This window comes from Berghia stephanieae, chromosome 5 (assembly GCF_034508935.2).
Source record: "Berghia stephanieae isolate SIO BIC M18660-M18661 chromosome 5, UCSD_Bste_1.3, whole genome shotgun sequence".
NCBI classification, from domain to species: Eukaryota; Metazoa; Mollusca; class Gastropoda; order Nudibranchia; family Aeolidiidae; genus Berghia; species Berghia stephanieae.
Window position 1 is genome coordinate 21,087,002 of NC_088364.1, and position 24,567 is coordinate 21,111,568.

General features: G+C 34.2%; 1 protein-coding gene across 20 annotated transcripts in view; it reads right to left on the reverse strand.

The window, feature by feature from the left end:
* Positions 1-24,567, reverse strand: part of LOC144972584 (sodium/calcium exchanger 2-like) — a 95,289-nt gene that overhangs the window by 13,771 nt on the left and 56,951 nt on the right. For 4 of the 20 annotated variants that reach the window (XM_078913963.1, XM_078913962.1, XM_078913965.1 and 1 more), the window contains 5 exons: positions 21,646-22,061; positions 15,962-16,183; positions 15,233-15,452; positions 11,289-11,321; positions 6,653-6,703 (listed from right to left, as the gene is read on the reverse strand). In XM_078913963.1, coding sequence (XP_078770089.1) covers positions 6,653-6,703; positions 11,289-11,321; positions 15,233-15,452; positions 15,962-16,183; positions 21,646-21,945 — 826 coding nt within the window. In that variant the 5' untranslated portion in view covers positions 21,946-22,061. The remainder of the gene's footprint in view (positions 1-6,652; positions 6,704-11,288; positions 11,322-15,232; positions 15,453-15,961; positions 16,184-21,645; positions 22,062-24,567) is intronic. The other 16 variants (XM_078913969.1, XM_078913968.1, XM_078913970.1 and 13 more) reach the window with 7 other exon arrangements.

The window sequence follows — 24,567 nt, forward strand, 5'->3', positions numbered from 1 at the left end:
ATACAATACTAGAGAAAAAGTCTAATTAATTACATCTTGTTGGGACGAATTTTGTTCGTTTTCAACGCTGTTATTTCCATTTTTGTTTCGAACTATTTTCAATTTATATATTTAAAAATCGTTCCTTGAACATTTAAGTAACAATAGTTTGCATCACATTGGAATGAAGAAAAATGATAACAAGGGATTCTGGGTAAAAATGTCTTGTTATTTTTTAAGCGCTTAGTCACAGTTCTTTGAATTAGGTTATTATTATTATTATTAATATTATTATTATTATTATTATTTTTATTATTATTATTATTATATATTATTATTATTATTATTATTATTATTATTATTATTATTATTAAATAAGTAACCCCAAAATACAAATGAAATTGACGTTTCAATTTCAAGTTTCCCTTTTATCATTACTATTACAGATTGACATGATGATGCAACAATAGCTAATATGAAGGAAAAACGAAAAAAAAAAAAAAACAACCCAAAAAACGTCATTTCATGCTTGTTTCAATATAAAATCGTATTTGTTTTGATAATTTTACAACTAAACCTTCGTTTTCATTTTCTCTTGGATTTACAAAATATTCGCGTCGTTCGTGATGGGTTGTATCCACGTTATGATTTATGTTTGCATTGTAATAGTAGAGTTATACCTTGATAGAAACATCATCACCATACAATTTAAGCAATAAATACCTACCTATTATGTAAATGTAATACATCATAATACTTAAAATCACAAACAAAAATGCACAATATAATTGAGGAACGCCTTAATATTTCAAAATCCATCATCATCTGACAATGGGATTATATACTCTTAAAGAAGTAACTAAAACTGCATTGTATATAAAAACCTTTGTAAAATGCCCATTAGTGCATGTAGGGAAAAAACAAAAAGATCAGCAAACGATAGAATTTAATGATGTCATGCTAGATGTATGGGCTTTTCACGGGGTGCACATATTAGAAGGCCTGATAACCGAAGGCAATTATGGGCTTGATTTAATTCAACATGCTATAGTGGACAATATTTTGCGTTGGTATTTGAAAATATTTCCATTCCAGCATTTCGCTAATAACAATTTGGGTTATCAGGTCTCCAAACAAGAACACGCCAGCTGTCATTCTTAATAGTGGAAATAAACTTCAAAATGCTTCATGCATTCATGCAGGGAAGTCAATTAAAATATTTTTAATATAATATAAAGAAAAATAGATTTTATCACGTTTGCTATGTGCTGTGCTCAAGTCGATCTGGAAATGACCTTTGTATTTTGGTGGTGGTGTTGTATAAGTAGGGGAGGGAGAATTGGGAGGAAGATTGAACGTCATTACAACAACAACAACAAAACATAACAAAAAAACCCCCAAAAAAACCCATACTTATTACCATATATGGAAATTAAGGAAAGGAGGAAATCAAAAACATAAGACATCAAAATATTACATTTCCTTTCCACCGAACCACTTATTTTCAAGTTCAATTTCAACCCACAAAATAATCCAGGTCATTTCCAGCGTTAATAAACAAGATATAAATATGAATGCATGTAGCACATCATCTTAATATAAAAACAGATAATACTCATTAACATACATATCAAAATAAAAAGGAAATCCCAATCAAAAAATGGAAAAATAAAATGTCTTCCAATACCACAACCACGTATGAGACGTAAAAGCTCCTCCTAAATCATAATATTAACAAGAAATTTGATAATCCTTAACAACAGACCATGAATACTAAAAGTAAATAAATAAAAAAACAAACAAAAAACAAAAACAAACTAAAAAAAAAATTAAAAAAAAAAAACAACAACAAAAAACCCAACAAAAACACAACGATAACCAAAAAAAAAAAAAAAAAAATAGCAAAAAAAAAACTCCAAAAAAAACAACAACCCACAATCAACCAACCAAACTAACAAATAAAAAAAAAAAACAAAAAACCCCACAACAAACAAACAAAGGATAAATATAGAAATAAATTGTTAGAAAAGACTATTACGTGCATTTACAATACTGTAAATATAATCTTGCATCGTACACCGTAGTCATAACTTGGTGGTCCCATAAATACTGTTAGGTGATTGATGATGCATTAAAAAGCCTACGATAAGCCTACAATTATATTAATGTAGGACCTATTTCAACCTCTAAAATGTTTATTTTGCACACGATTTAAAAAACAAAACAAAATAAAGATTCAATAGGGTGGCATTTTCACATTAATTTAATAGGCATTGCATCATATACGATTTTTTTTTCTTTCTGGTCTCTAAGATAGTGAGGGGAGACAAGGCTTGGCGTGGTATTAGGACTATTTGACAACTCAAATTAATTGTAGTTAGCGAAACATAAATTATTGAAAGTGGTAATCCCAATTAATTTTTAATAAAAAGTTTCATTAATGAATATCACGCGGTACATGATACAATTTTAAAACAATGTGTACCTATGAAAGGAAGAAGAAAACTTTATTTATATTGATGCCATGCGTTTAGGTAAAAGACTCACACCATCCACCAGCCGAATATAACGTACCAACACACAAAACAATGAGTAATCTTAAACGTTTATAGTCTGATTTATATACTTTATTGAGAACTTATAATTAAAATGGCTGTCTAAAAACAATAACAAAGAACTGAGTGACGTCAATTTCATTCCTTCTGTATACGCATGGAAATTCTATTATTTTTAAAAATCACATGTCAGTAGCATAGAGCATGCATTCAACATGCATTCGTGCTTATCAATTATAAATTCAAAACGAATAACAAATTCGCCTTGTTTACATAGCCAATTGCCACCTACAATTAAAACGTTTTAATTATTTCTTAGCAGGTACACAATGGAGTGGGGTATAACCCTATGCATTTTATACCAATACGATATTCGACGATAAAATATTTCATATATAATATATCTTCTATTTTGCGTCAATGAATACTCTTCAACAGTCGTAACGTCACTTCCTTCCTAATGACGCATGGTAACTTAGTAACACTGGAACAATGGCGGACGCCCGTATGAAATATTTCTCCGGCGAGCGTAAAAGCGTATCCAGAGGGAAAAAACCCCCATAAATTTGATCATGTTTCGACTTTTTCACATTCTGATCACAAGACATATGAAAAGTTCTAGCCAGCATGAAGAATATAAAGTAATGATTTTCTTTGTTTAGACCAAGATGGCCGCCGTTACATCAGACTACTGAATCCATTATGGCAACAACAACAACAGCAACAACAACAACCACAACAGCAACAACAACAACAACAACTAATAATAATAAGAATTATGAAGATAATAATAATAATAATAATAATAATAATAATAATAATAATAATAATAATAATAATAATAATAATAATAATAATAATAATAATAATAATAATAATAATAATAATTAATAATAATAATAATAATAATAATAATAATAATAATAATAATAATAATAACAATAATGATAGTGATAATTATAATAATAAGTCATAGTGGCGGTAGTAGTAGTAGTAGTAGTAGTAGTAGTAGTAGTAGTAGTAGTAGTAGTAGTAGTAGTAGTAGTAGTGGTGGTAGTAGCAGTAGCAGCAGCAGCATTAGTAGCAGTCGTAGTAATAGTAGTAGTAGTAGTAGTAGTAGTAGTAGTAGTAGTAGTAGTAGTAGTAGTAGTAGTAGTAGTAGTAGTAGTAGTAGTAGAAATAATGGTAGTAATGATGGGTATAGAGAAATGTAGGGTTTATTCGTTCTCAATGCGCGTTCTCAAGGTCACGCAGCGGCATTAGGAACGTGTTCGTGATTCCTAATGCATTAAATTACACCAAATGATATTGTATCATTGAATTGTGATTCATCCGTAAAAACTGAATAGATGGAGTTACATCCCTTTTGGAAAAGGACGCGCACCGAATACTATGAATCAGTCACATTGCCAAAACATTTTTAATGATTCAGGCCAAGCCACTACGAGGTATTTGACATAATTATGATTTCACATTTTTGTTTTGATTACACAACATTTGTACATATGCACATCCATCATGTGTTGAAAAAAAACTTGAGCTTTTATATACGATATTCACTAAACGTGCTCAAAAGCGCTTTACAAGAGGTCCCTAGTCATCAGCAACGCTTAACATGTAGGACGTGATATGACGCCTGTTAGGCAAATATTACAAATTTTCCGACAGACAGAGAGAACGCTGTTAACGGACAGGTACTCATTTTACACCTGAGTTCGATGAGAGGATGTGAGTTAAGAGCCTCAGAGCTGGACTCGAACCCAGGACCTTCCGATCCGAATGCGAATGTCGTACCAAAGGACAACTACTGTGAAGTATTTGACAAAATCATGATTTTCACATTCTTTTTTTGATTACACACTATGCACATCTATCATGTTGCCAAGACAGCGCGCCATCTGCAATATAAATTTTCACCGATTAAACCCAGACAGATCAATATTTTTTTTTTAATTCAAGATGTGATCGTGAAAAGTGAGAGATTATATAGAAAAGTGGGAAATTGTCCTATGCTAAATGTACATTATAAACAAAGCAATGCGTCCGTTGAAATTAAAGATAATACATCACCGACGTGCACTTATTTATAGGCCTGATAAACCAATTTATTATGGGCTCATTGTTGTAATGGATGTCTAAAAAAATATGACGCAAAATATTGTCCATTACAACAATGTTAAGCTTGCCCATAATTGCCTTCGGATGTCAGATATTCATATATATATGAACATCAAGTAAACACAAATCAAAATATTATTTAAAAATCAAATAAACAAATATATAACAACAAAAACAACAAAAACACCAACCAGAACTGACAACAAAATTCAGAGAATTCATTTTATAATCAAAATATAAGGATTGCATAAAAACAAACAATCAAACTTACAAATAAACAAACAAACTGGAAATCACATGAAACTTAAATCAATTTTTATCCCCTTTTCCTTTTACCGACGCAAAAAGTCATGAAAAAATTCGCCTTTACTGCAGTGATAAAACACTTTTATAAATTTTAGCCAGAAAACTTTTATATACTTAATACGTCGATGGATTAAAACGACATTCAACATGCTAACAATTCTTAAACTTGAGATTCCCGTGGGTCTTGTATTTCATCATTATAATTCAATCCAGTTTTTACCACCTAGTGCAAGATAATTAGCCAAAAATATTTGCTCATTTGGAAAGCATGTGATAATCTCTCTGACATCCCGCCAATAAATTATTGATGACACGCATGTACCGGTGTCACGTTAATGGCATCTTTCGCTTTACCTACCCAGTGCAAATCTTTGAAGTTACCGTATAAAAAAATCAGGAAGGCCGATCTAAATAAAATACAACCTCATCCGCCCCTTAAAAAAAACAACAAACAGCCGAACAAATATACAATATAAAAACAAGAACAAACCGACCAAAAATGAAATGAAAAGAAAAGAAAAAGGAAAGAAGAGAAAAGGAAAAAAAATCTAACGCACTAACAAAAACCAAAAACACAACAAATAAAAAACCCCGATGCTATCAAACAAAAAACAACAACAACAAAACAAAACAAAGCAACAATACAACAAAACAACAAAAACTAACAAAACCTTACCAACAACAAAACAAAACAAAACAAACAAACCAAGCAACCAACAAACCAAAAACATATTATAAAAGTAACAGCAATAATTATAGTCAATCAAAGACCTAAAAAAAGAACTTTCATAGTTGGTGCTGAAATTGAAAATCTAATCTAAGCTAATAATAAAATGATTCTTTGAAAATGTCATGTGATCAAAATAAAGCAAAGCTCAACTTAAATGAAATCTATAATAACAAAAATTGCCTTCATAAAAATATTGTAAAAGCAAGAATGCCAGAAAAAAAAAGAAAGGAAACAAACGATTTTATAAAACAAGTTTTAAAATTGACAACTTTCTGCTTGACAAAGAGTCGAACTAAATTAAAGATTACGAAAAGAACACACGCTAAATTGGTAAGTCTTAGAGAACTGATTTATGTAATAAGATAAAATTAAACTATTGGTAAGAAAAGAGAAACAATCCCAAAAAGGCCAGTGAGCCAAAACAAAACAAAACAAAGCAAATAAACCCCAATAAAAACAAAACAAAAAGAAGAAAAAAGGAGCAAAAAAATAAAAACCAAACAAAAACAATCTAAAGCGACCCCCCCCCCCCCCCCAAAAAAAAAACAAAAAAAAAAAAACATTAGAAAAAATATTTTAAAGAAACAAACAAAACAAAACAAAAAAAAAAAAAACCAAACAAACAAACAAAAAGCGACGCCAGTACTGCTTAAAAGGTTATCATTCTTCCCTCATGTAAGTTACACTGAAATGTATAAATTTAAAAGACTTCCTGCTTTTTATTGTCAGAAGTACCTCTTCCTACTTTCTTCTTTCCTTTTCTAAATAAGAACATAATCACTGATGACAAAATGTAAATGTAAAGATTAAAATATTAATTTATAAAATGAAAATTATCATCCCTTTTCCATGCAACAAAATATTATTATAATAAAGTAAGGAAAAAAGGAATTTAAAAAAGATAACGGTGCATATAGTAGCCATGGTGGTTTCCTGTTACTCGGGCCAAAGGGGGGTAACTCACCAACTCTGGGGTTTTGAAAGGTTTCATCTGTGGTGACATCTCCATTATTGACTGTCATGAGAGTTTTAGGACGCGGGAAGAGAAGCAATAAAACTATTATTTTGAACAAAAAAGATCGGATTCTGGTTTCACTTCAATCCATGCAAAATCCATTTTTTTTTAATAAAAAAAAAGTAGTAGCTCCCACACTGAACTCATTACATCTGACAAGCAGCGCCCCACGCCTCAAACATGCCATTTAATCAATCGACAGAAAAGTAAGCTTAAAGTTTAAAATGTTTAATAACTCAGACAGAATCACACCAAACCCACAATCATCCCAAAATGATTGACTAAAAATATAAATTGCCAATTTGATTTTCCAGCTTCCTTTTTTATTACTCTATCTAATTAAAAAAAATAATATTTAAATATTTAAATTGTCAATATCTTATTTTACAGCGAGGACGAGATATTCAACAAATATAAAATTGTAGAATATATTATACCATATTATGTTTATTTCTCATACGAACATGAAATGGTAATAGTTATTTCCTTATCACTGTCATGATGAACACAATTATCCTTATTGAGACGATGGGGAAAATCCCCTTGGAACTATAGTTGGTTTTACTAATTTTAAGAATTCATTCAGTCTGAGGAAATAAAACTGGTACACTGTCAAACTTTTCAGTTATCTCTTTTAAATCTGATTTCATCCCAACTTTAAACCAAAGGATATTGTAAGAAATAAGTAACTGGTTAAATAAAAATAAACACTCGATCGACAGTTTTTAATGTATGGTAAAAGTAAAAGTGATGAATACAATGGCATCAAATTGAAATAACAAATGGAGAGATGGATAAAATGAAGCGATAAACATCACTTCAACAAAAGTAAAACACGAAAAAAAAAAGAAAAAACAAACAAACAAAAAACAAACAAAAAAAAAAAAAAAAAAAAAAAAACAACACCATTGTGCTTGACAGCTTGAAAAAGTAACTCAAAATGAACATAATCTTTTTTATGTAGAAGATTAATTTATGGTATTTTCCGCTGCCAAGGAGTTACATTTCAAAAGATGAAAAAATGGTAATGTTTTCATAACTTTGTTAAATTTTGTAGTTCCCAAGAATATTTAAAGCAAACAAAACAATTATGAATTACTCTCCACCCGCGACTATGAAACCTTATAAACTTTGTAAAACTGGATCTTTTTTAACAGTTTATATCAGTGTCACGTTATATTGTATTAAAAAAAAGTATTTAAATACAACCACAGACCATCATAATATAATTGAGATCAAATACTCAATGTCTAAATGTGGTAGTGGCAAAATTAATGAAAACTTACAACGGCTCCAGGATAAATGTGTTTTATTTAAAAAACCATGAAAAAATCAAACCAATTGAAAAATTCTTATTTCTGTATATACAGCCTATGCACAGACAGTAATTTCAAATTGTTTCTGCCCTACGGTCTAAAGAGACAAATACAATAACAACAAGACGACGAGGAAAAAATGATTTATATTTTTCTGGAATTATAAAAAAATGTAAGAAAGAAAACCGAATCATACCAACCCATAAACATTTTCTATTCTATGAGGCAATGAAAATATCAAAAGAATAAAAAAAAATTATATATCAAAATATCAATATCAGAATAATATCTTTATGATTGAGTCAAAACGGTATTAATGATTACATTGTACTTGATCATAATAAATAAATTGTACACATAGACCGTCTGCTCAATTTCATATTTGAACAAAATGTGCAAGGTGTGGTTGTGATCAAACTTACTAGTCACTCAAAAATCAAACATCAAAGTGTACCGTACCCAAACAATTATTATTATAAACTATGAAAATTATTTATGATTAAATAAAAAGTAGAAACTTAAAGCTAAAAAACAAATCTATTAAAAACGAATTTACACACATTATGATAATGGTACCTCAATAGTAGTTTTATTTTTTTAAAACAAATCTTTTTAGAGATAAAGCGTTTTGTTTAGTACGCATGTGTGCAAGCCGTGAGTACAGGAACTGTGATCGTTGTGCATGGTTAATCATATTATGCAGTTTAACTGTGAGCTTATCAAGTTGTGATGGGATCTCAATGTTTTTCACGGCTTCTAAAAACAATGTATTTATATATCAGGTGGTCACAAAAAAAGGAAAAGCGCCGTTGTTTATTTATTTCTATTGTAAAACGTTATACAGATACCTTTTCCAAATTTGTACAACTATTAGACTTATTTTTTGTAAATAGAATTCCAAAATATCAAAATAATTGGATGAGCAGTTTTTGAATAATATAAAATCTTCTAACACTACCTAAAATTTCGATATCGGCGAAAGGATGTCGCAAATTATGGTGGCATTTGCGTGATGTAATTCTTTAAAGAAGACACTTGTTGCTATGCCTGGGAAACTCTATGCACATCCAGTTACATATCTGTCAAAACGATGTAGTGGGTGGACCAAAAAAAAAAAATCACAAAGACCAATCAACAGGCAATATCATGAACAAAATCGTTTATCAAAGAAAATAATGGTTTCAACTCGTGTTTCATGGTATGGCAAGACCGAAATACACTTAATTGACACAACAAAGACCAAGGTCAATTGTGATAATTACATAAAACTATAGGTAGAAAATCTTTTGTCAGACTATGAACACCTTTATCCAGGAAGGAAGTTCATTTTTCAACAAGATGGTGTTATATCCCATACGAGCAAAAGAACACAAGCTTTTCTATTCATTTCATAGAGCAAGACGCCCAGCCGACCTGAACTCAATGGATTAGGCAATTTGGAATTCTTTGACAGAGAAGACATTTTATAGTGGACAAATATCCGCATTTACAGAAGAAACCTTGAGAGAAAGAATTATTGTATACTGGGAGGAAATAACCTTTGAGTATAGAGTATAGAAGTGCATTTCAAGTTGGAAAAAGAGACTACGTTGCGTCATTAAAGAGGACGGTGGTGCTATTGATCACTAGCGCTAACTTTGGAATCGTTGGACAAAAATAGTTATGTGAGTGTGCTATATAGACGATTTCTAACATGAGGAGAATTATGAAGACGAATATAATAATCATGGTGACATAATTCATGTTTGCTAAAAATGGCAACAAATGTTAAGATCATCGCCATTTCACTCTCTGCAATGTTGCATCATTTTTCTCTGATAGGCCTATTGCATGTCTGAAAACGTTTTTGAAAAATCACCGTATCTATCTGCTTTGTTTCTCATTTCACAGTCCGCGTAGACTTATAAGGATTTGTTTTATTTGTGTTTTGAATTTAAAAGAAACTTAATGCCTGCAAAGAGTGGCGCACTTTTTTGTTTGTTTTTCTTTTTTTTTTTGGTTTTATTTATTTATTTATTTATTTTTGTGTGTGACCACCTGATATATTCATCTGTTTAACTAATTTGACATAGAACGCAATTGCCAAGCACTATTTACTCGTATATTTATAAATTACCTATAAATTACTATTCTATTCTGAGCATATTTCTTTTTTTTCATCTTCAGTCTGACACTGACAGTGACTTTAGTCTTACTCCTATATCACCTTGGTTAGTCCTATAATAATCTTCTTCTCTTTATATAATACTACACGTTTAATACACAAAATCCTAGTAACGATACCAGAATAGCTATTCCAGTTCTAAGGCGAAGAGAAACACGACACTTTAATTAATCTGCTGCTTTATCGCAGGATACCAAAAATCGATGAGGTTCACACGCTAGCACCGTTACTATCCATTTACTCTTCCTATCTTTGCAGAAATGAAAATACAATGAAAACTGGTTAAACCGAGAATGGATATGTAAAAATCGATGAACAGAAAAGAGTTTAAGATATGGCCTTTTTGTTATAGGTAACAAACTGTTGGCAATTTGAAAGTGCTTATCCTCAAATTAGGGCTGAATCAGAAACATACTTCTCGTTTATTGATTGCAAAGTTGATTTTTCACTTAAAGTTTTCGAAAAAAAAACTTCGCTTGTATTATCATTATATCATAATCATGGCTATGTACCTATTTGTGACATAAAAGAAAAGTGCAATAATCAAGACTATGGATAATCCCTTCGTTTTGTCTTATTTTCAGTCATCGTGCTTTAATTAAATGTCCTATGAATTTCGGAATAATCAATTTTTACTGTAATATCTCAATGCTGTCGAGTAATCTTGCTGATTCTGTCTTTCTCAAAATGTTGGTCATGAAAAGTTTAGAGACAGTTGTTGGCTCGTAAGCGTTTTTATGAAAACCAGACTTTTAGAGAAAAAAAAAAAAGAAGAAAGATCAACTTTTTTCTAATACCGTGGAAGTAATGGCCGGCTACTACCATGCATTGGTTATTAATTGCGTCTATGATGAAATAAGCTGAGTTATGGGTAGAAAAAAAACCTGTTCTAAATTTACAAACATAGTAGATAATAAATATCAACGTTTTCTTTGTATGAGAAAGAGAGCATGGCCGTCCCGACGTTAGATAAATTGTAGGCATTGGTTTTCAAAGGCATTTGTGCAAGTCTACGATTTATTCATTATTAATAAGGTTTTAAATAGTGTCAAAGCCATGAAAATCAAATTGAGAAATAAAATAATTTTAAAAAAGATATTAGAACCTCTGATTTGTTGTTGACCAATAGGATCGTTGCCTGGGAATGGGTAAGTCAGGATTCACATATTATCATCATAACAAATAAAATAATATGTCTAAAATATACAAAATTGAGTTCAATATAATTTTTCCTTTATTTATACATAAAAATAAAACATTAAAATGTTAGGATATGATGATTTTGACCAATCGCAAAATGAAATTCCTCCGAATTCTATTGAAATCTTGCGTTCTGGATTTTCGACTAAGGCATTAACATAAATGAAATGATATCTCCTCTAAAACCTGTCATCAGTATATGGTTGTTGCATCTGTATTTTACTCTTTCTTTTTTTTTCATCCTTCCAACCCAAATATCTACCGACAACCCTTATATTATCATTATCTTTTCTTTCAAATCAATTTATTTATATCTTTTTCTTTTTGCGTCAGAAGGGTGACTATTTTTATTGGAAGTTTTAGGAGTTCTTTAGAGCAGGCGTGATGTCCATTGGCATGACCACACCACGTATAAACATTCCAAAATTAAATCAAATTCATTAGCTCTAATAAACTCCTAAACATGACCAGATAAATACTTTAAGTAATCAAAAATCAAATCATCAGAATTCAAATAGGGCGATGAATCGATGTTCAGACCATTCTCAGAACATTGGCTTTGGAAATACTGAAAACATGGTTTCATATTTATAATTTATGTTTTGGACCACTTTAGGGGAATATACTGTATTTTGATATAGTCTATGTTGGTGAAGTTGTTGATGACATCATGATCTATAATTACAAATTTGGCAAGTCGTAAGTTACATGTGGCCAGATGACTTTCCAAAGGAGATATGAATATATTGCAACAAAAGGCTAGCGTTTAGATGAAATGAGGCAACATTTGAAACACAATATTTAAACAAAAACATTAATGAGTTTGACGGTGATTGTGACAAATACAGCTTATGTAAGCGCATTAAGGGGATTTTCTCTTGTTAATAAATAGGAGAAAGACGGAGGGCTGGGGAATAGGAAGAGAAGAAGGCTCAAAAATAAAACAAAAACAACATTCATATTTCCGTAGTTGCTAGTTGTAAGCAGCTTTGACATGCTTTATTAGTCAATAAAATAATTTTAGTATGAATAAAAATCAAAGAAAACACAATTTTGTTGTGTATGTGTTACGACATTTTCTTTCTCCCAAAAGAGTTAGAAATGAACAATTTAACACAATGATTTAAAAGAAAATGTTAAAATCTACATCGACTGCCAATCAAGTACGTTTTCTAATGATATTACATACGGCGATTGAAGCAAATATGATATGTATCATGATAAATTCACATTTTACCATTTTTGAGACTTCTGAACGAAATGCGAATCGAGCATTTCCCACATTTCTTATCATTTGAGTCTGATTGAAATCAGCATCCTATATTCAATTTGGCTTACAAGAAGTGTTTCTAACAAAGCCCGATATATTAAAAGTAGATGGTAGTTTAGATAGAACCAGTGCCTAGTGACGTGAAATAATATACAACGCTTGAAGAAAAGTTTACGGTATTATGATAAAGCCTTATAAACGAATAAAATGGTTTATCAATGTAAATTATAAATAGGTCCATTTTACCAGTTAAAGGCCATAATCTAGAGAAAAACCCAACTCTTATTCTAAAATTTGACCACAAAAAAACGTGTCCTTCAGATATCAATCGATTCAAATGACCATCATCTTGGCAAAACTCTCAAACTCTCGCGAAGTCACAGGTTTAAGAGTTTTTGCCAAGATGAGGGTCGTTTAAATCGATCGATATTTGAAGGACTTTTCTGACCAAACTTTTCCAGAGTATGGCAGTTAACTAATTAGTTATCAAAGTGCTAGTTAATACAATTTGCTCCGTCCATTTAATCATCATGCCAATGGCGGCACTTGATCTGTCACGATAAATGTCATACGACAAAATATCAGGCGATAATTCAATGGAGTCATGAAAGAACAACCAAACAAGAAGTCTGACGCTATTGGATCAAATTGACCTAACATTCAATACATATTAAAACTCTTCAAATAATCGTCTCAAGTTGTCTAATGTCCGCTGATTGCTGTAAGCCTGAGATGCGTTACACTAGACTGCATCGACAACAATTTGTTTGACGCGGAGGACGAATTTACTTCAAACTCTAAAGTAGCATTTTGCTCCAGAATTAAAAAGTAAAAAGTAGTTCTTTAGAGCCACTAGGCCAATACAGCAGGCGTTTATTCCGGTTTCTTTAGCGTGAAAAGGACAATAGAAACTGCTTGCTACCCTTTTAGTAGGGTGCATGTCTAATGCAAAGTTCTTTCCGTCAGATCTAAGAGACCCAGTTACCCAATCACTGCTGGATGATCAAAGGTTCAGAAAAAAAAATCTCGACCTCCCGTGTGGAGCAAATGCATTGGGATCCTCTCTCCAAATAAAGCAGAGAATAATATTATTATTTCACACCCATGGAGCATAATATGTGATCACACCTTACCCGCGGTTCCAGCCTGATGTGAACTTAATCATATACTTGTGTCTTATCTATTAGTAAATAGGTTGCACAAGTAAATTTGTTTCCAACCAATTTCATGGAAGCAAGTCAAAATGTTGAGCTCTGCATGGTGAAACTGATAAATTATTGACTTTAGAAATCTATAATATGGCGCATTGGGTCAACAATGGAGGGTGATCTTTGCTTTGTTTTAACCTGTTATATTCGCCTCAACCAATCGCGTGAGCCAATCTTTGATTTATTATTAATTTTGTCAAACAAGTTTAATGGAAATCAAAATTATTATTCGTCCACAAACACAATTGTACGGTTTCCAAATGCCCCAATTCATTTTCCTCTTATTATCTGCAAGCTCCTATCTTACTTTACATTAATATAGTGAACGAGTCACTAGCAAAACATGGGCGGCATAACATTTCAATTGATTAAATCAAAAAGAAGTGTAAACAATTGAGAGAAAAAAGAAGGCGAGGTGGAGCCGTCTGCAACTGACATTGACATTTCAAGGGTCAATGACCAAGGCCATCGTCTGCACTATTTTCGTTGCACATCTTTTTCCTAATGATTGCAGTTAAACCAACGCTCCCCCTCTCGTCTTTTTTTTTTTTTGTCTTTAAAAGTTATCACATAACGTTTCGTCAAGCGGCGCATTCAAAGAATTTAGGGGGGAGAACCAGTGGTATATCAGATCTCCGACTCGAAAACATTAAAAATTGGTACATTTTTGTCATTCATGAGCTAATCTTTGATATTTGTTTCCAATACATTTAGGGGGAATCCAAATCATGTTTCGTCCACATACACAACTGTACCTTTTCCAACAACCCCGACCCATTTCCCCCTTTCCCCTTAACTTAGATACTTTGTATAATTGTAAACGAGTCACTAACAAAACACGGGTGACATAATAATAATTCACTTGATTCAATCATAAAAAAGTGTAAACAATTGAGAAAAAAGGGAGGTGAGGTGCAGCCTTTAACGACTGACATTGACACTTCAAGGGTCAATGACCAAGGCCATCGTCTGTTTATATCGTCTGGAATGTTTTCGGTGCACACGTTTTTCCTAATCTATTACAGTTAAACTAACATGTACACTTCCCCCCCCCCCCCCCCCCCCCCTCTTTTTAAATAAAAATAGTTAACATATAATGTTTCGCCAAACGCCGCATTCAAAGAACATAGGGGAGAGTTGTAATCATATCTGCGTAGCATTAGAAAATCGGTACGTTTTTGGCAATCGGTGACTATAACGTTTGTGTGTGTTTCACAACATATACCATTTATCGTATACAATAAAAATAAATAACAAAAACTAAAATCAAAATATTAAAGAGGGAATCACATCGAAAACACTGATTTTTTAAAACATTTTTTCTTTAAAATAAAAAGAGAAGAATTATAAATATCTTTGGATTTTACTTACTCATTGGAATGCCTACGAATTCCGGATCGTCTCGTTTGGATTGTCCTTTCTTCATGAAGAAATCCTTATCGGCAGCGTAGGCAACTAGGATGAGAGCTGGGAAGAAGAGGAAGGTTAGGACGGCCTCCCAGATCTCCACCCTCTCTGGAGAGATGGCAAGCAAAACGAGGGCTAGCCATACGTAGGCAAATACACAGGTGAAACCTGTCACCCCGAATACCTGTAGGAATGGTCAACGGAATAATGTTGTGGTTGAGCTGGTAGTAATAGTGGGAGAGATATTTTTGCTGCTGCTAATGAGACAATGATGACAATGATGATAATATCAATAACAACAACAACAACAACAACAATATCAATAATAATAATAATAATAATAATAATAATAATAATAATAATAATAATAATAATAATAATAATAATAAAATAATAATAATAATAATAATAATAATAATAATAATAATAATAATAATAATAATAATAATAATAATAATAATAATAATAATGGTAATATTAACAACAACATTGACGATGATGATGATCAGGATGACGGTGGTGGTGGTGGTTTGGTTAGAAGTAGACTATTGAAAGCATTGATAATACTAATGATGTCGATGAGTTTAGTGGATTCTAATAATAAAGATGAGGGTGGTGAAGATACGTGATAATAATATGAGATGACAATGCACTGCCAATAGAAACAACAATCAAAATTGACACATTAGTTACCTTAAAACTCGCCACTCTTCTAATCTCACCGTCGGGGATTGAGTAGATACAAATGGCTGAGATGAATAGTAAGTTGAAAGCGGCTGAGCCCACAATAGTACCAGGACCGAGCTCTCCAGCTTTGAAGTTGTTCCCAACTATTTCGATGACTGAGAGGAGAATCTCGGGAGCGCTGGTACCTAGAGCAAGCAAACTCAAGTTGGCAACAGTGTCATTCCACACCTATAAAGAAAAACACACAAGGAACAAACATTTTAGCAGTTTGACCAAAAATAGCCACAGTCTATAAATGTGACCTTCCGCCTCCAAACAGTATTATGTCAAGGTGTTATGGTTAAAGAGAGATCGAGCTGTCTTCAACCTTTGGTCACGTGCGTAACGCACGGACCTGATTGGATTAGAGTATTAGGTGAAGTCAGTCCTTGTATAGATAGAATGCGCTTAGCCAAGGAGTTCACAACATTGCCATCCGGAAGTATAACGGACCAACACACAAACTCTGTGTAACCATGAACTTTTATAGTCTGGTTAATACAGTTTAGTGAGAACAACTCACAAACGCGGATGGCAAAAACAATAATAAAGGCCTGAGTGACGTCATCTGCATACTATCTATAGATAGATCGAAGTTGACGCCACTCCGGCCATTGTTATTGTTTTTTGGCATCCGCGTTTATGAGTAATTCTCATTAAACTGTATTAATCATACTATAAACATTTAAGGTTACACATATTTGTGTGTGTTGGACCGTTATACTTCAGAATGGCAATGTTGGGAACTTCTTACCCAAGCGCATACTATCTATAGTCTTGTGAGAATGTGGGTGTTCCTGTGTGCAGAGATGGGGGTGACCGGTCGTTTAAAATAATTTTTAATGTCATCATTCTATGTTATGTGTTGTGAGTGTGTCGTCCGGGCATTGTATGTATCTTTTGTAATAAATATTAAATTGTTTAAACACAGATGTGTAATTCCTTTTGTAATATTATTTACCTCGTTTGTTTGATCTACTATTATATTCCTAGGTGTACTCTCTAACAAAGTTGAACGATCTAGTCTACTCTCTCTCTCTCTCTCTCTCTCTCTCTCTCTCTCTCTCTCTCTCTCTCTCCCTATCTATCTATCTATCTATCTATCTATTTATCTATCTTGGCTCACTACATCTGATATTGTGAGCCTGAGCCATCTTTCTCTAGGTCCCTTTTATGTTACGGACCACATATTGTCTCCTGTGAACTCCTGTGTCTTATGAGATTGTGGTTATCTTGAACCCTCTAAATACAGTCGGTAACACCACGGTAACACAGGGTGACTTAGATTCTAAAACTATCTGTTCGGTCACATTTCTAAGTTTTATTGGGGATAATTAATATAAAATCTTAAACTGATAAAAGCTAACATTTCACTTCTCGGGTCATTTCAATTTTAAAATCATTATATTGTGTACCAGTTTCACCCCGAATAAATACCGCAAATTTTTACTAAAGAGTATTTCTGTCCTGAATTGAGTTAATATTAAATAGTGTGGTAATCAAAAAATAAAAGTGACAGTTAATATGTGGTCGTTCCTGGGCAATTCAATGGCTCAACTTGTCATGTTTTATGTTCAAACCATGTTGAGCGCCATGTGATAGATTGCAATGACCGAAAAACTATGACGTTGTGTCATTGGGTCACTTTATAGCTCAATCAATGGGCATGATCTACATTGACTTTCCATGTGCTCGAGGTCATTGGTCACATTGCAAAATGTGCTCAAAGTGACCCACTTAGTGAAAAGTGTTCACAGCTTTTTAAATATCTAACATCACGATTGGTCATTTGATTCAGCTTGACACATGGGTATGTTTATGACATTTGTAAACAAAGCAGTGTGTTTACATTTGTCAAGAAATATCCAATCGTGGACAGTAACAAATCATGTGATTGATGACTTGGTTGGACGAAAACATGAATATAGATCGCTCCCATTCAGGTGGAATGAATACCTGACTATTGACAGGACGGATATTGTACGAGTGTTAATACAAAAAGGGCGCCAGACAGGCAACTTGTACTGGATGAAATGGAAAAATTAAAGATTCCTAATGGGTTGCAAGGAAAATATATAAAGCAATATGAAGCGCTTTGAGCATGGTGTTTCAATGAAAAATTACAAATTTAAGTGATCATAATTACGTATATAGTAAATATTTTAATCTAAGTTGCTGGTTTATTCAAACCATCACATTGAGGTTTTATGTGGATTTTACAGCACTTGGTGTGTGAGAAAGATGTATGATGTGATAATACGCTTCAATAGTCGTAACATCACTTCCCTCGTAATGATGCATGGTAACTTAGTAACTTGCTCTAAACTATCGGAACAATGGCGGACACCCTTAATAAGAAATATTTCTCCCAAGAGCATAAAAGCGTATCCAGAGGAGAAAAAAAAACATTATAAATCTGAACATGTTTTGACTTTTACACATTCTGATGACAAGACATATGAAAAGTTCTAGCCTACATGAAGAATACAAAGTACCGATTTTCTTTGTTTAGAACCACGATGGCCGCCGTTGATGGGAGACGTGACATCAGACTATTGAATCCAATTGGCATCAGCTGTAAAATCTTATTGTTTACATTCCACTGACTAACACGGATGATTACTTGTTTTCATTTTGAGTAGAACACTCTAACTTCAAACGAATGATTGATTAACACAAAGACTCTAAACAAGTCAGTACGTCTCAAACTTAAGACTTCAGATAATTGTAAGGTTGACAGATACATAAAGTTAGTGAATTTGACTCATATAAAAGGGGACAATACAAAGCAAATAACGTTTCGGTCTTTAGTCTTCTTCGGGTTACACACAAAACACGCAGATAATGACGAGAGAGAGAGGGAGAGAGAGAGAGAGAGAGAGGGAGGGAGAGAGAGAGAGAGAGAGAGAGAGAGAGAGAGAGAGAGAGAGAGAGAGAGAGAAAGGGGGGGGGGGGGGGGGAGATGGTGGAGGTCAGGTTGAGACTCTCTTAATCGATCTATTTAAAGTAAAATTTTCTGGCCAAAAAGAAAATGATTGTGTTGACACAGTACAGAGAGTATGCTCGATCTGTCGTTTAATTGTCACGTGCAGCATCTTACAACATTTGTCTCTCAAATAGCCTGGCCATCTGTTTCACATGATTGGAATGTTTTATGTCATTCTGCACGACATCTTCACCACTAGATTTGACAACCTGCTTACTATGCAAAAACAGTCATCGTGAACTTATTTGCAGGTCTAATAACCCAGTTTGCAATGCTCATTGTTTTAATGGAAGTACTCTTAATCCCACACACAATATTGTCCATTACAACAATGTTAATTCAAGCCCATAAGTATTGCTTTCAGTTATCTGGGCCGCGAATATTATGTGCACGCGACTACAAATTATTATGACAGTGATATTGATACATCTTTATTGCCCATAATGCAAATGTTTACACTACTCGAACAAATGTGTGAACCATCGTCTCAAAACGGTATTATGTCACAACGAAGCATATTATGCTTAAAAGCCGAATTTAATGTTAAGCTGGTCAAAAATATAAATTGTTGGCATAAGCAATAAGCACCCTAAAATATGGTATCCATTCTCCACAATAAAGCATGCAACTCAACATAAGTCTGATATTTCTGGCTATAAATTCAATTTTCAACATCTCAACCATCCCGACATCAACCGTTTTGAGGCGAAGGGTCACATATATTAAGCATGTGCGAATACTATAATTAATAACGTAGTCATCACAACAAAAGTTACCCAATCACGACATACACAATAGAAATCCTTCATATAATAAAACACAACAGTGAACATAATGATTTGAAACGTTGAAATTTAAGACTGATTACAAATCTATAAATATCTATTTAAAACACCATAAAAGCATGTACTGATACTATGCGCTTGGCTAAGAAACTCACAACATTGTCATCCGGAAATATAACAGACCAACACACAAAACTTTGTGTAATCTTGGTCGTTTATAGTCTGGTTAATTAATAGTTTAGTGAGAATTGCTCATAAACATGGATGGCAAAAAACAAAAAACAAAAAAACAACAACAAAAAAAAAAACAATAACAAGAACCGAGTGATGTCAATTTCGTTCTATCTATTGTATATTAAAACTCGAATTGTATACTTCGGGATTTAAAGTCAAATTGTTAATTCGTGGGCTATATCATCAATTCGGCACTGCGTCTGTTTGAACCATGGCCGACTTGAGTACAGTTACGTCATGGTTTGAACCAAACGCTGAATACTGAATTTTAAGAGTTTATTATACACCTTGAGTTAAATGATCATGATTTGGTCGAGAAGAATGAATGCTGAACATTTCTAAAAATTAAAAAGTATAACCCCCCCCCCCCCCCCCAAAAAAAAAACAAAAAAAAAACAACAAACAAACAAACATACAAACAAACAACAACAAAAAAAACCCCGTTAAAGCGTGTAATTATGTTTACGTATTACAAATCCCTCTTATTATGAATTCAAATATCTGTGTCAAAGTCAACCAGACATAAAGATTGAGTCAAAATTTTAGAAATCACTTGACTATCAAGATGGTGTCCGTCAGTTTACGGAAATGTTTTGTGGCCTTGAAAGAAATGGAGGGGAAGGGGGCGGGGGTGGGGGGTGGGGGGTGGGGGTGTAGAGTATTCGCTTCACAATCAAAGGTATGGTACCGATCCTGGTGGCAGTTGAGATTTTTTATGACCCCCCCCCCCCCCCCCCCCCCCCCCCCCCCCTTGTCTACCTTCAACGGTGACAGAAACGCTGGGCCCGTTGGATTCTGCGGGAAGAACCTTGTGGGATACTAGCGCCTATCTAAAGGGTATCAAACTATTGCTACTGTCCGCTTGGGGCTACAGAGACCTTGATAAATGTTGGCTCCATGGACCTTAAAAGAACCGGTACTTTGACACTTTAGATGTGAGGGGTGCATGATTGTGGCTTTGAAAGAAATGACTCATTCCTTGTGCATCATTGTGGCTTTGAAAGAAATGACTCATTCCTTGTGCATCATTGTGGCTTTGAAAGAAATGACTCATTCCTTAACTCCAAAATCTGAGGCTAAGAGGCGTATTGAAGTCAAATCAAAGAGATTGTTATCTTCGAAAGGCAAAAACACTCCACATATTTCGGAAATAGTACAAGGTCAGAGAAGATGGAAATGATCTGACCGTCACTCTCTCAGAAGGGTCTAAGAAAGTAAGGCAAAAAGTATCAACTGTCACACTCGAGATGGCTGAGTGGTTTAGGGCATTGCACTGGCTACTAAAGAACCCGTACTGGAAACTCTTTTAAATTTTTTTTTTTGGGGGGGGGGGGGGGGGGGGGGGGGGTGTCTTATTGGACGGGAACCTCAGACCCACCATTTGCTCATTTTACCCTCAATGCGATGAGGTCGTTGTTAATTCCGTTTTTTTTTCAGATCAAGAAAGGGATGTTTGTTTTTGTTTTAGAGTCTTTTTCATCATTCTCTCCCCCTCCCCCTCTCTTTCTCTCTCTCTCTCTCTCTCTCTCTCTCTCTCTCTCTCTCTCTCTCTCTCTCTTCTCTCTCTCTCTCTCTCTCTCTCTCTCTTTTTTTTTTTTTTTTTTTTTTTTTTTTTTTTTTAGTTTTGTCTGTCATTCTGATCATACCTTCAACTCAGCTTCCCTGTATCCTGATTCTTGCGATGAGTCAGCTATTCTCACGGTTCTCTTCTTACTGGTGATACGTTCTATGGACGCCATGAAAATGTCGGCAAGAATGGCTACTCCCAGAAAGCACCAAAAAAGTCCGAATAGATAGAGGAAGGCACGTGTGCCTTTAGACCAAGTGTACTCATTGATGGCAGGAAACAGAAGCCCAATGTCCGAACAAGTGTAGTTATCCAAATCAATGGACATGGGGTCATTGTTGGCGAGGGTAGAGGTCGCCGTGGTAGTCTCGTTACTCATGGCGACTGGTCAGTTGGTGGACCTCGATGCCCACTGGCTGTTTGTTGCTGTAGTTCTCTTGTCTCCTATGTCAGTGGACAATCTTCAAGATATCTAGAGAAACAGGGAAATCAGATCTGTGCGAAAGAAATACAATGACATTTGATTAGGGAAATAGAGCCAAGAAAAATCTGCCATTTAGACACACGCAGATCCATCCTCCTCCCCACCCCTCCGCTCTTCACACTCACATACACACATTTTACACACACATACACACACACACACACACACACACACATACACGCGCGCGCGCATACAGGGTAAGAGATAGATACATAGATTAATAGATTAAATTATAGATAGACAGACAGATAGATTATATAGATTGATAGATAAATAGATAGATACTCGCAGATATAGATAGATAGATAGATAGATAGATAGATAGATAGATAGATAGATAGATAGATAGATAGATAGATAGATAGATAGATAGATAGATAGAGAGGAAGAGGGGAGAGAGTGGGTGAGAGAGAGAGAGAGAGAGGTGGAAAGAGAGAGAGAGAGAGAGAGAGAGAGAGAGAGAGAGAGAGAGAGAGAGAGAGAGAGAGAACAATGTAATGAAAGTATGATCTATTAGAAGCCTGAGGTCATCTGTAATATGCGAACTATACATTATATCTAAAGAAATAATTATGACCGTTGAAAAACTTTTGATGCCCGGAAAGAAACTGGTTCATGTTGAACCAGTGGCCTAAAAGTTTAGTTTCTTGAGGCAAAGCTAAGCAGGTTAGCGTAAAAAGGAATGAAGAAGGCCGCATTTTATGGGATCAGAAGAAACTGTCAATCACTTGCGTGAAATGTCTTTACAAAGCAGTGGGCTGTAAACACTAGTATGAAATATTTATTAATGGTCTGTGACCATAGTTGGTGGGCTATTGAAAGTATCCGTTTAAATGAATTGTGAAATTTCGCTTGACAAAAACAGGTTAGACAACCATTTTAAAGATTGTATGGTTGACACTTGTAGGTAGATAGTGGTGGTAATAGTAGTAGTAGTAGTAGTAGTAGTAGTAGTAGTAGTAGTAGTAGTAGTAGTAGTAGTAGTAGTAGTAGTAGTAGTAGTAGTAGTAGTAGTAGTAGTAGTAGTAGTAGTAGTGGTAGTAGTAGTAGTAGTAGTAGTAGTAGTAGTAGTAGTCGTAGTAGTAGTAGTAGTAGTAGTAGCAGTAGCAGTAGTAGTAGTCGTAGTAGTAGTATTGGTGGTGGTGGTGGTTGAGGTGGTTGCGATTGAAGGAGTAGTTGTAGTGGTCGTGTGTAGTAGTATTAGTATTAGTAGTAGTAGTAGAAGTAGTAGTAGTAGTAGTAGTAGTAGTAGTAGTAGTAGTAGTAGTAGTAGTAGTAGAAGTAGTAGTAGTAGTAGTAGTTAGTAGTAGTAGTAGTAGTAGTAGTAGTAGTAGTAAGTAGTAGTAGTATAGTAGTAGTAGTAGTAGTAGTAGTAGTAGTAGTTGTAGTAGTAGTAGTAGCAGTAGTAGTAGTAGTAGTAGTAGTAGTAGTAGTAGTAGTAGTAGTAGTAGTAGGAGGAGGAGGAGGAGGAGGAGGAGTAATAGTAGCGTATGGCTACACCTCCAAATTATGTTTGTCAATCCATGAGGTCAGGTCATCTCCGGCTTCAAAGATTGTTTCGTCCCCCCCCCCCCCCCCCCACCCTTCTAATTTTGTTACTGGGCATTGCAAGACCAGATGATCGATGGTTTGACGTGCCCCTTTGCAGTATTGACAGGTTGGTGAGTCAATGAGTCTCCATCGATAGAGGTTTTCTCTGCTGCGACCATGGTTGGTTCTAAGTCGGTTCGCGGGGACCCAGTGTTTTTTTGTTTTTTTTTTTTTTGCTGTTTTAAAGTCAGGAAGGCGCAGAGTGGGGTTGGTATTGTTGTAATGTGTTGTCCATTTTTTGGCAGGTTTGATTGCCATTCATTGGCCAGGCAGTGGTGATGTCAAGGTTTTCTATTCCGGATTTGTGGAAGGGTCGTCTGGATTTAAGTCGATTTGTTTGTGAGGCGTCTTTTACTATTTTTGTCAGAGGGGTATTTATTGCCAATATTGATTGGGCCTTGTTTAGTTCTTTTTGATTTGACAGTGCTCTTCTTAGGTGTGGAGGGGCAATTGAGCTGGTGACTTGGAGCCATTGTGTTGGTATGGTTTTTATACAGCCGCCTATCACTCTCATGGTGTCTCTTAATTTGGTGTCAAGTTTGTTTGTATGTGGGCTCCTTGTCCATACTGGAGCACAATACTCAGCCGCACTAAAACAGAGTCCAAGCGCTGTTGTCCTCAATACTGTTTGGGATGCTCCCCATGATGTGCCAGCAACTTTTTGAGAAGGCAGTTTCGTTTTCCGACTATATTTGCACAGTTCTCGAGATGTTTTCTGTACGTTAGTTGTCTGTCTAAAGTGACTCCAAGATATTTGGGATTATTGTCGTTTGGTAGTATTGTGTTACAGACTTTTACTTGGAGGGGTTTATTTGCCATTTGGTTGTTGGGGTGGAAAATTGTGGCCACTGATTTGGTGGTGTTCATTCTTAAGTACCATTTATCAAAGTAGTTTTTGAGGGTTGAGGTGTCATGGCTCAGTTCGTT